The sequence below is a fragment of the Anomaloglossus baeobatrachus genome, chromosome 8 (assembly GCF_048569485.1).
Source record: "Anomaloglossus baeobatrachus isolate aAnoBae1 chromosome 8, aAnoBae1.hap1, whole genome shotgun sequence".
NCBI classification, from domain to species: Eukaryota; Metazoa; Chordata; class Amphibia; order Anura; family Aromobatidae; genus Anomaloglossus; species Anomaloglossus baeobatrachus.
In genome coordinates this window covers 86,165,656-86,176,273 of record NC_134360.1, presented here as the reverse complement: position 1 = coordinate 86,176,273, position 10,618 = coordinate 86,165,656, and the positions used below count along the sequence as shown (strand labels likewise).

At 44.1% G+C, this 10,618-nt stretch overlaps 1 protein-coding gene across 1 annotated transcript in view; it reads right to left on the bottom strand.

The window, feature by feature from the left end:
- Positions 1 to 3,263: 3,263 nt before the first annotated feature.
- Positions 3,264 to 10,618, bottom strand: part of DESI1 (desumoylating isopeptidase 1) — a 39,720-nt gene continuing 32,365 nt past the window's right edge. Inside the window, exon 6 of the mRNA XM_075321867.1 lies at positions 3,264 to 10,165. Within this exon, the coding sequence (XP_075177982.1) occupies positions 10,072 to 10,165 (94 nt within the window). The 3' untranslated portion in view covers positions 3,264 to 10,071. The remainder of the gene's footprint in view (positions 10,166 to 10,618) is intronic.

The following is a 10,618-nucleotide window of genomic DNA, read 5'->3' as shown; positions in this document are numbered from 1 at the left end:
TATTGGTTTAGATCAGGAGTCTGGGCTGCGGCCATTTCATTGGTTCAATTTTTTTTGTTTTAAGGAACTGTTTTACCCGTTTTGCTGTGTGATAGTGGGGCATTGTCCTGCATGAAAATTGCTGGCTGATTGAGTGATGAATATAAGTAAGGAACCACGTGTTGTTGAAGAAGGTTCTGATACACACTTGCATTCACTCTGCCAACTTCTGCTGCAGAAAATATTCCCTAAACCATGACACCCCCTCCACCACCTTTCACTGACTTCTTAAGGCTCAGTTCACATTTCCGTTGTTTTGCATCAGTCACATGCGTTGCTTGACGCATGTGACTGATGCGCTGTACAACGGATGACAAAGAACAGAATTCGTTATCGGACTTCGTTGTGTGCGGGGGGGCAGAGCGCGAAGGGGCGGAGTTTGGGGTGGGTGGAGCCGAGCGAGGCCGTGGGACTGAGGACGTCAGTGCCGCGGGGACTGCAGGGCTGGGGACAGGTGAGTGTGTGAGTGTGAGTGTGTGAGTACATGCTGAGTGCGGAAGGGGGCGGAGCCGAGCGGGGAAGTGTCGGGCTCCGTGCACAGCCAGGGTAAATATCGGGTATAAGCAAAGCACTTCTTGCTTGGTTACCCGATATTTATCTTGGTTACCAGCATACACCGCTTAGCGCTGGCTCCCTGCACACGTAACCACTGTAAATATCGGGTAACTAAACAAAGCGCATTGCTTGGTTACCCGATGTGTATCCTGGTTAGGGGTGCAGGGAGCCAGAGAGAGCATGCGCAGCAAAATCCTACGGATCGCGCTGCTCAAAAAATGTTACAGGCTGCGTTGCTCCCACCCGGCGGTCAGTTAAAAAACGACTGACCGCGACGCAGCGGATGCAACGCAGCATCATCAGTTGCAATCCGTCACTAATAGAAGTCTATGGGGAAAAACTGGATTCCTGCAAAATATTTTGCAGGATACCGTAATTCCTCAAGGTGACGGATTGTGACTGATGCAAAACAACGGAAGTTTGAACTTCGCCTAACACACTTTGGGTTCAGTCTTTCTCCAGTTTCTCGATGAACATAATGTTTCCCATCAGACCCAAATAAATTTAACTTGCTTTCATCATTAAGATGAGCTGGGAACCACTTCTCCTCTGTCCACACAACATGCTCCTCACCAAGGTGAGTCTAGTCTTTTGATTCTTTGTGCTAATTAGAGGTATGGTCACTGCAGAGTGGGGGCTTTCAGTCCAAATGATCTTAAATGTCATGACACTGTATGACAAGACTGATCAATACCCTGTTCACAGTGCTGAACTGGCGAGCAATACCAGCTGCAGTGTTGAAACGATTACCCATGTAGATTCTCTGCATTATCATGTCCTCTCCTGCGAGGGCAACCGGCCTTCTTGGGGGACTTGAAAGAGTTTCTGATGTTGTAAAGATGCAATATTCTCAATATCAGAGTTGGAACGACCAACTTCTAGTGCTATGGCTAAATGGTCACCCCTTTGGCCTTCATCTGGACAACCTTCTGCCAAAGGGTTTCAGTCACTTTGGAACGGCACACCATTTTTACAAAGTCAGTGCAAACTGAAAAGTTAGGCTGCCAGTTATACAGGGTTTGGCAGATAATTAAGGAAATTAGCACCAGATGCCAGGGTAACACCAATAACTTGCAGGTATCTGAAAGTGTTCTCTAATTTTGATCAGTGTTCTATTACATTTGTCTCATTTACATTTTTATTATGTGCTTTACAATAAATTAAAATTCTGAAAGAAGTTTAAAATACAGCGAGTTTCCTCATGTTAGGATATAGTCACAAAGGACTACACAATGACCACAACATTTAGGAAATTGTGTGTTGTTCTCTAATTTTGATCTCCGGTGTATATGTATTATATGAGACCCATTAAGCAATTGGAGTAGGGTGAGGAGAAGCCGCCAAGGAACCCATCGGACTAGTCAGGTCTTTCCCATAGTCAACGGCCAGGTTTTTAAAGTATTGATGTACTCAGGAACACCACAACATTTTAGAAAAAGATTTACCTGGCTTCAGTCATGGAGCCAGGCTCTGATCTATGCTGCCCATGGTCCAGGCAACATTAATCCACTGTCAAATTCCCTTATAAAGAGAACCTGGCACCATGATTTTGTAATGTAAAGTTAAGACATGGCTGTAATACTTATTAAATTTATACCTTCGGTGAAGAAATTCGCTTTGTGGCTCCTCATTAATCACCATTTTATGTTTTCTGCTAATCTCGGTGCACAGGAGCCGGACTGTACACTGGGTCTTCTCCTCCCCATCTGTGATTCCCCTGGCCCCCCCCTTGGCACGACTTGCCTCCTCTGCTTAAAATCTCAGCAATGACCTGTCACTCAGAGATGGGAGGCAGGCAGAGGCGCTGGGGAATCACAGACAGGGAGGAGAAGCCCCAGTGTACAGTGTAGCACCGAAATGTAATTAGCAGAAAACTTCAAATAATGATTAAAGAAGAACCACAAAGCGGATTTGTCCACCAAATTTATCAATTTAGTTCACAGTCTGTGATTCCCCAGTGCCTATGGCCTTTGGATGACTTGACTCATTTGCTTAAAATCTTAGCAGGGACCGGTCACTCAGAGACCAGAGGCAGAGAGGCCAGGGAATCACAGACAGGGAGGAGAAGCCCCACTGTACAGTGCAGCCCCTGAGCACCGAAATCTAGTTACCAGAAAACTTCAAATAATGATTAAAGAAGAATCACAAACCGGATTTGTCCACCAAATTTATCAATTTAGTCAGTATTACAGCCATGTGTTTACTGTAAGTAACAAAATCGTGCTGACAGCTTCTCTTTAAAATGAACATGCACACTGATGAGTTGAATATGTAGGTTCATGGTGGAGTCAAGAAATATAGCTGTTGAATGACAGTTACCGTGTGTGTATGGCCACCTTAAAAGGAATAAAAATCCTATGTCCTCCTTGCTCGTTCTTCCTGCAGCATAAAGAATCATACGGAGAGGCTTTCCGAGCCATATCATGTCAATATATGCTATGGATCTGCGGGTGTTCTCTGCAGGTAGAAGAGAGGGGACGTCTGCAGCTGCCCGAACACTGACTGTGGGCACCGGCCACTGCGGTCTCCTGCGGAGGGAACTCACAGCCCTGTAGGAGAGGACACGCAGAATGTCTGGGCACATACCCTAAGATGTGAGCTGCCATACTGCCCAGCTGAAAGATTCTAATAGCCCTATACAGGTTATCTGGTAAAGAATGGAAGATATATTATGATAGTGAAACATATTCTATTTATTATACATTCAAATCCCATCTTTCCATGGGAAAAATACATAAGGAATGAGTCCATAACACAGATACTGAAATAAAACATATTACAAAGAACGTATAAAACGTCATACTACATCATGGAAGATGTAATATATCCACTGTTACATGGTAAGGATCTGACACTGAGAGGTATAAATGTATAGAAGAGTATAGAACCTTTACTTATGTCAGTACATAAGAAAGAGGGACATTGTTACCACGTATGCTGATCTAGTATTGTAAAAAAATAGGTTAGAATTCACAATAATATCTACGTGTCGATTTAGGCGGAGGGGAAATGTTTAGCAGCTACTTCTAAGGCTGCGATCAGAGTTTCTGAGAGATGTGCAAAGTTAGTTCCTGGGAAAGTATGAAGCTCCCATTCACACAAAGCTCTAGCAGCTACTGAAGGCTTCAGCCAGGATACAGCAATTGATGTTTGTGTTTTAAGGCCTCATGCACATGGCAAAGAGGTTGTACGACAACACATAGTGTCCTTTATGGCTATGGAGTTGTAGGACTTCAGTGAAATGAATAAATGTTGTGTTGTAGGTTACAGATCACACTTGATCTACCAGTATAAACAACAATGTATACACTTAAAGGAGCCTTCAATGTCCATTTTGCCACCCAGCCTGGAATATTCATGTGCAGTGAAAGAAAAACTGAGGTTCTACAATAGTTGTATTCTCAAGGCACTCCCTATGGCTGGTTTCACACATCAGTTTTTTGGCATCAGGCACGATCTGGCGAAAAAACTGATGCAACGGATCCGGCGAAAAAAACAGATCTGTTGCATCAGTTTTTTCCATCAGTTTCTTCCGTTTTTTGACAGATCCATTTTGATACGGAGCATGCTCAGTTTAAAAAAACGGAAATCTGCACCGGATTCTGGCATATGACGACGGATCTGGCATCCATAGGTTTCCATTTTAAAAAACGCCGTACGGCGTTGGATCCAGCGCAATCTGTTTTTTCCCCGCATACAAAAAAAAAAAAAACAAAAAACATTCACTTCATCGTTCCATCCGGCCACCGGACAAGGAAATTTTGCCGGAATCAGTGAAAGCCGGATGGAACGCAAGGCCATCCGGCGCTAATAGAAGTCTATGGGGGAAAAAACGCATCCAGTGGCAAAAGACGCCAGATGCATTTTTTCATGTTGTTGCAGGATTGTGCCTGATGGAAAAAAACTGATGTGTGAAACTGGCCTATATCATCTATAGCAAACGTTTCTGTGCCATATGCAAATGACTGGTTAGGAGTCCGCTGGGCGTTCCTGTCTTCTGAAGAGTCTGGTGTATATGAGTTTTTGCAGCACCTTCTCCCTGTAGGTGACATTACCACCTCCAGGACGGTCCGTGGCTATCTGTGTGACATCCGGATAGCACATGGACAGCATGAACTTGTATGCTTACCTGTCTCTGCTGTCACACTTGATTCTTGGTCCGCTGTCAGTGCAGTGAAAATTCATGAGGCATAATGAGCGGGCCAGGAAGCATTGCAGCGCTGGAGACAGGTAAGTATATATTTTTTTTAAGTGATGTGTTTTCTCCGGTACGTGTTACACGGATGAAATCAGTGTGTGGCCCATGTAACACCCATGTTGTAACCAGAAAATGGACATGTCGCCTTGTGATCCACAACGACACATGGTCCGTGTCAATACATGGATGTGTGCACAAACCAATTGAATTTAATGGGTCTACGTGTGTCCGTGTCTCCGGAACATGTTTAAATGGACATCACATGTACCAGAAACACAGATGTGTGAAGGAGGATAATGTATACTGCATGACTGAATGGGCAAATGGAGATGACAGGTTCTCCTTATAGGCCAAATGCATATAGATGTCCTTTTTGGCACATTTGGCCAACATACATTGCAATTCCACATGCTTTTCAATAGAACTGTACAGCTTTGCTAGAGGCAGCACACAATTGCATATACCTGGCCATATGCTCAGCACAACTATTAAATGGTCGTAGCAAACAACACTGAACACAGGATGAATTTAGGCAAATTATATTACAGCACAGAGGCGAGAAGGAAAAGGAAAGAAGATGTAAGAAAGCAAATCATGTATCGAAATTCATTTTTCGTGCTACCTAATTTCTGTGAGGCAGATAACGTTGTAATAAAACGCTGTATTTTGTCTGCCCGGACAGAGTACATGACAACTATGGTCTTCTGGCTACATCACCCTACGTGGTTTAGCTGGAACCCATCGACAAACGCAATGGAACAGTTCTCCCACCTGTAATATGGTGTCACACAAATGCAATAATTCAAAGGGAATCTGTCACCAGGTTTTTGCCACCTAATCTGAAAGCAGCATGATGTAGGGCCAGAGACCCTGATTCCAGCGATGTGTCACTTGTTGGGCTGCTTTTTCTACTGCAGATCTAGCAGTTCTCTGAATGCTAAGCTCTCTATAACCTCGCCCACACCACTGATTGGCAGGTTTCTGTCCACGTACAGTGTACACAGAAAGCTGCCAATCAGTGGTGGGAGCGGGGTTATATAGAGCTCATGAATATGAAGGACTATGTGGTAATACGTTTATTAGTCCTCTAGTGATAATCTACTGCTGATAAAACTGATTTTTTAAAAAAAAAACAACAAAAAAAAAAAAAAACTACAGCAAGCAGCCCAGTAAGTGACATCACAAAAATCAGGGTCTCTGTCTCTACTTTATGCTGCTCTCAGATTAAGTGACAAAAAAACCTGGTGACAGATTCTCTTAAATGCTAGATTTGGCACAGATTTCAAATACTTTTTTTTAAAGAACTTAATCATCAAACTATGACATTATTAAATTGGTTGTGTCCAATCAGAAAAGCTTTTCCTAGAAGTTTGGTCAGTAGTAAAAGAAATAAAACAAAATCTGCTTTGCTTGCCCTCCGTAGGGTCAGCACAGAGTCTATGATGCCAAAAATGGAGCTCAGTGCTGTCAACATGACAAACATTGGGGCAGCAGCAGAGACTTAAAGGGCTATTCCCATCTTGAAGAACCTATCCCAATACGTAGTAGGTGTAATAATAATAGCAAATACCTACAATTAGAAATGTAGTACAGTTCTCCTTATACAGCCATGTCTCATGTGCAGGGCATTACAGCTTAGGTATCCATGGTTACGTCCACTCTTATATAGTGACAGTTAGGTATCTATGGTTACGACCTCAAGCAACTAACTAAGCTGCAATGCCCTGCACATGAGGTATGGACATGGCTATATCAGGAGAACTATACTACATTTCTAATTGGAGGCATTATTGGGGTAGGATCTAGGTGGAAACACCCCTTTAAGTCCCCCATACACATTAGACTAATGTTGGTCGAACCTGTTAGCATTGATGGGTTCAGCCAACAATCAAATATGTATGGGGGTGCGGGTCAACTGATGGTCGGGGAGAGGTTGACTGGACATGTCCAATATCGGGGTGCCAATCACACTGTTCTGGAGATAAACCTCCAGCCAACATGTCAGTTGTGGCTTTCTTATAGAGAGCACATGAGAAGGAAGCGCTTATGTATCTGACTGCCATCCATTGGGCTGAAAGCCATTTATTCTGTATGGAGGTCTTCCAGGCAGGAAGAGAACAGTCCAGTTTTTTTGTTTTGTTTTTTTTTTTTACTCCTAATATGGCTCATAGGAAAAACTTTTCTGAAAGTGGACAACCCCTTTAAACATTGAAGCTTATTTGTTATCAGGTATATTTTAAATTGGGCATATCCATCTTCAAAATAATGCAGTATATTCTCATCAGTAACAGCAGTGCCGAGATTGTCAGGCAGCTTCCATAGACTCCTACACCTGCCTGTACTAACCAAACCTCACACTCAGGGACAACCTTTGTGGATGGAGGGGCATGTGGTACAATTTGTGCACTGAGCCTGAGTACATGTGTTACTCTGGAGTGTGCTGAATGGCGTGTACTGGCCACAAGGCATCTTATGGCTACCAGACAAGACTGAAGAGCGGACGATCAAGGGGGCATGGCCTCACTAATGACACAAATTCAGTAAGGCTGGGGCCACACGGGGACTACTGCGATCCCCTTGCATGACACTCTGCCCGTGCTGGCAGTACAGCAAAGCTGAGTGTCATGCGTGTGTCCTTGCAACTGAGGTCCGTTTGTGCGAGCAGACCTCAGCTGCGGGGGGCGGGCTGGCTCTGAGGAGGGGCGGGAGGGATTTCTCCCCCTCTCTCCTGCGTAGCCGGCTATAGCCATTCTCGCACTGCACTAGCAGTACACCGGTGTACCGCGAGTGCAGTGCGATTTTTCTCTCGCCCCATTCACTTGAATGGGTGCGAGAGAAAGAGTCTCGCATTGCACCCGCAGCATGCTGCGATTGTTTTCTCGGTCCGATTAGGGCTGAGAAAATAATCGCTCATGTGCGCTGACACACAGGCTAGAATTGGTCCGAGGGGAATGCGATGTTTTATCGCACTCCACTCGCACCGATTTTCTCACCGTGTGGCTTAGGCCTAAAGGATAGAATAGGAGCTAACCCTTTTAGACTGAAATGTGAACAATAAGACAAAGAGAATCTTCAATGGAAATAATCCTTAATCCTTAGGGCCATTTAATAAGCCAAATTGCAGAATTTCCAGGTGCGTGATGAGTTGCATCATGTTAAACTCATTCATCAAAGCTTTCTGACACTTTTATACTTAGAAAAGTGTCTGATAAAGTTAGGTTTGTGCCACTTCATTGAGGCGGCATAAACAGCAGAGGTGAGAAGTCCTGGCACACAGCGTGCCGGTATGATGAATGAGCATAGCATGGAGATCATGTAATAAGGTTTAATGCCGATAAACGTGAACAACAAAAAACAGATAACTTACATTAAAAATTAACTTGGAGAAAAACAACTGCTCTGTAAATGTGGAAAGAAAACACGGCAGGACAATTTTACTGCACTTCGTCATTCTGTCTTTCCAGAACAATAAAGGAGCAAAGTTCAAATACTTAACGTCCAAGATGAAAAACACTGGAGAGGAAAAACTGGATTGTTTGCGTGCACATCGGCCCACGTCTCCGGTTACAGCCTTGTGACAGAACCTGAACTTGTATACTGTATGGCCTATAGTCCCGTACAAAGCTTACGTCCTATGCAGTATATGTGGGAAGTACTGTTACCCAAAATCGGTGGAGAACCATAAAAAAAGCCATTCTACCCTTCTTACTTATTCCAGAATATCAAAGTCACATATAAACTAAACAGAAATCACCGAGCCTCTGTCTAGTGGGTTCTTCCAAGAAAAGGAGAATAGAGGGCAATGTAACAAGATGACAAGACCAGGAACTTTGCAGGAAGTCTATTTTAAAGGGATTGTCCGCTACTCAATCCACGTTACCCCCACAGTTAAAATAATAACAACATCTATAATCACCTCTGGTGCCATTCCATTAGTATCATCACTAGCACTCCCGGGGATTGTGTGACTTTATGTCACGCGATCCCTGTGGCCCACAGGTGCTGGCTTCACTCTCCCGTCCTTTGGTAAAATCAGACATCCAAAGGAAGTGCTCTATCACAGTCTCTGAGTTTCAATGACGTCCAAAAGGACAGGAGTGTGAAGCCAGCGCTTATTGGCTACAGGGATCACATGACAAAGTCACACAATCCCCAGGAGAGATATTGCCGACATTGCTAAAATGGTGCTAGTAATGGAGGAGAATTTAGTTGTCTTTTTACTGTGGGAAAGCATAGGGATTGAGAAGGGTTTGTCCAAGTAGTGGAGAACCCCTTTAACTCTAAGGTTCTGGAAATGCCGCTTTATATGCAGCAACATCGCTAAAGTGATGTCGTTGGGGGTCACGGAATTCGTGACGCACATCCGGCCTCGTTAGCGATGTCGTTGCGTGTGACACCTACGAGCAATCGAAAAAGGCCGCAAAATCGTTATTCGTTGACACGCTCCTCCATTCCAAAATATTGTTGCTGCTGCAGGTACGATGTTCTTCGTCGTTCCTGCGGCAGCACACATCGCTATGTGTGACACCGCAGGAACGAGGAACCTCACCGTACCTGCGGCCGCCCGCAATGAGGAAGGAAGCAGGTGGGCGGGATGTTACGGCCGCTCATCTCCGCCCCTCTGCTTCGATTGGGCACCCGCTTAGTGATGTCACTGTGACACCGAACGAACCGCCCCCCTTAGAAAGAAGGCGGTTCACCGGTCACAGTGACGTCGCTAGGCAGGTGAGAAGTGTGACGGGTTCGAGCGATGTTCTGCGCCATGGGCAGCGATTTGCCCGTGACACACAACTGACAGGGGTGGGTACGCACGCTAGCGAGATCGCAGCGTATAAAGCGGCCTTAAGACACCACAATACTAGACTGACAGATACAAGCAGGGCCCAATGAACCACATGGACTTAAAAATAGGTTTTGTCTGAAGAGGTGTTAGTCATTTAATGGCAAACAATAGCTCTGAAAGGGAATCTGTCATTAGATTTTTGCTTCCCCGTCTGAAAGCAGCATAATGTAGGGGCTGAGACCCTGATTCCAGAACCTGCATCAGTGCACATAGCCTAACTGCGGGCTCTGCCCCATATATGTATTTATGTTTGCATATAATGTTAGGTTAATGATGCCACTTTAACAACGAGGAATATTCAGAATCTATTCTAATGTCCTACAGAAAAAGGTGAATGTAATAAAACAAGGAAAATTTAGGGTCAGAATTAAATAATTCAAAGTATATTAAGTTAAAAAGCAGGTCAGTGCCCACATTGGAGGGTGATGTATGCTGGTTAGCTTGGTCCATTTTGCCTGTTAAAGCTGTTCCCTCCGGGGGGTTGTATTTGAACAGAATCCAGGAGAGGACGGAGGGCCTGTCCGAAAGGTCTGCAAGAAAGAAAAAAAATGTGTAAATCAAGGATTTCTTTTTTCACAAAAACAAATGTTTTGCTTGCAATCGAGCTAAAAGGGAAGGTCTGAGAAGCTGCGAGGCTATAGGAAATGTCCCTGGAGGTAAAACAGCACAAATACCCATGCTCTGCAAAATGCTCCTTTTTTAGGTTTCATGTCTGATTTTATTCAAAGGTGGTACAGTGCCATTAAGTATATTACACAATTGATCATCAGGAATTAAATTAATTAAATAAATAAAACATTGTGCCAAATTTATGAAAATGAGTACTAGGGAACGTTGCGGGTTTCATTAGCGGTATTCTCATGTTCTTAAGATTGCTTTAATTAAGCAGAATAAAAATAAGTATGTTTGCAATTCTCTTGCCATGAAAGATTTTATCTTTCACAGTGTACAGCTGGTTTCTATGGAGCCGGCCACTAGTGCCT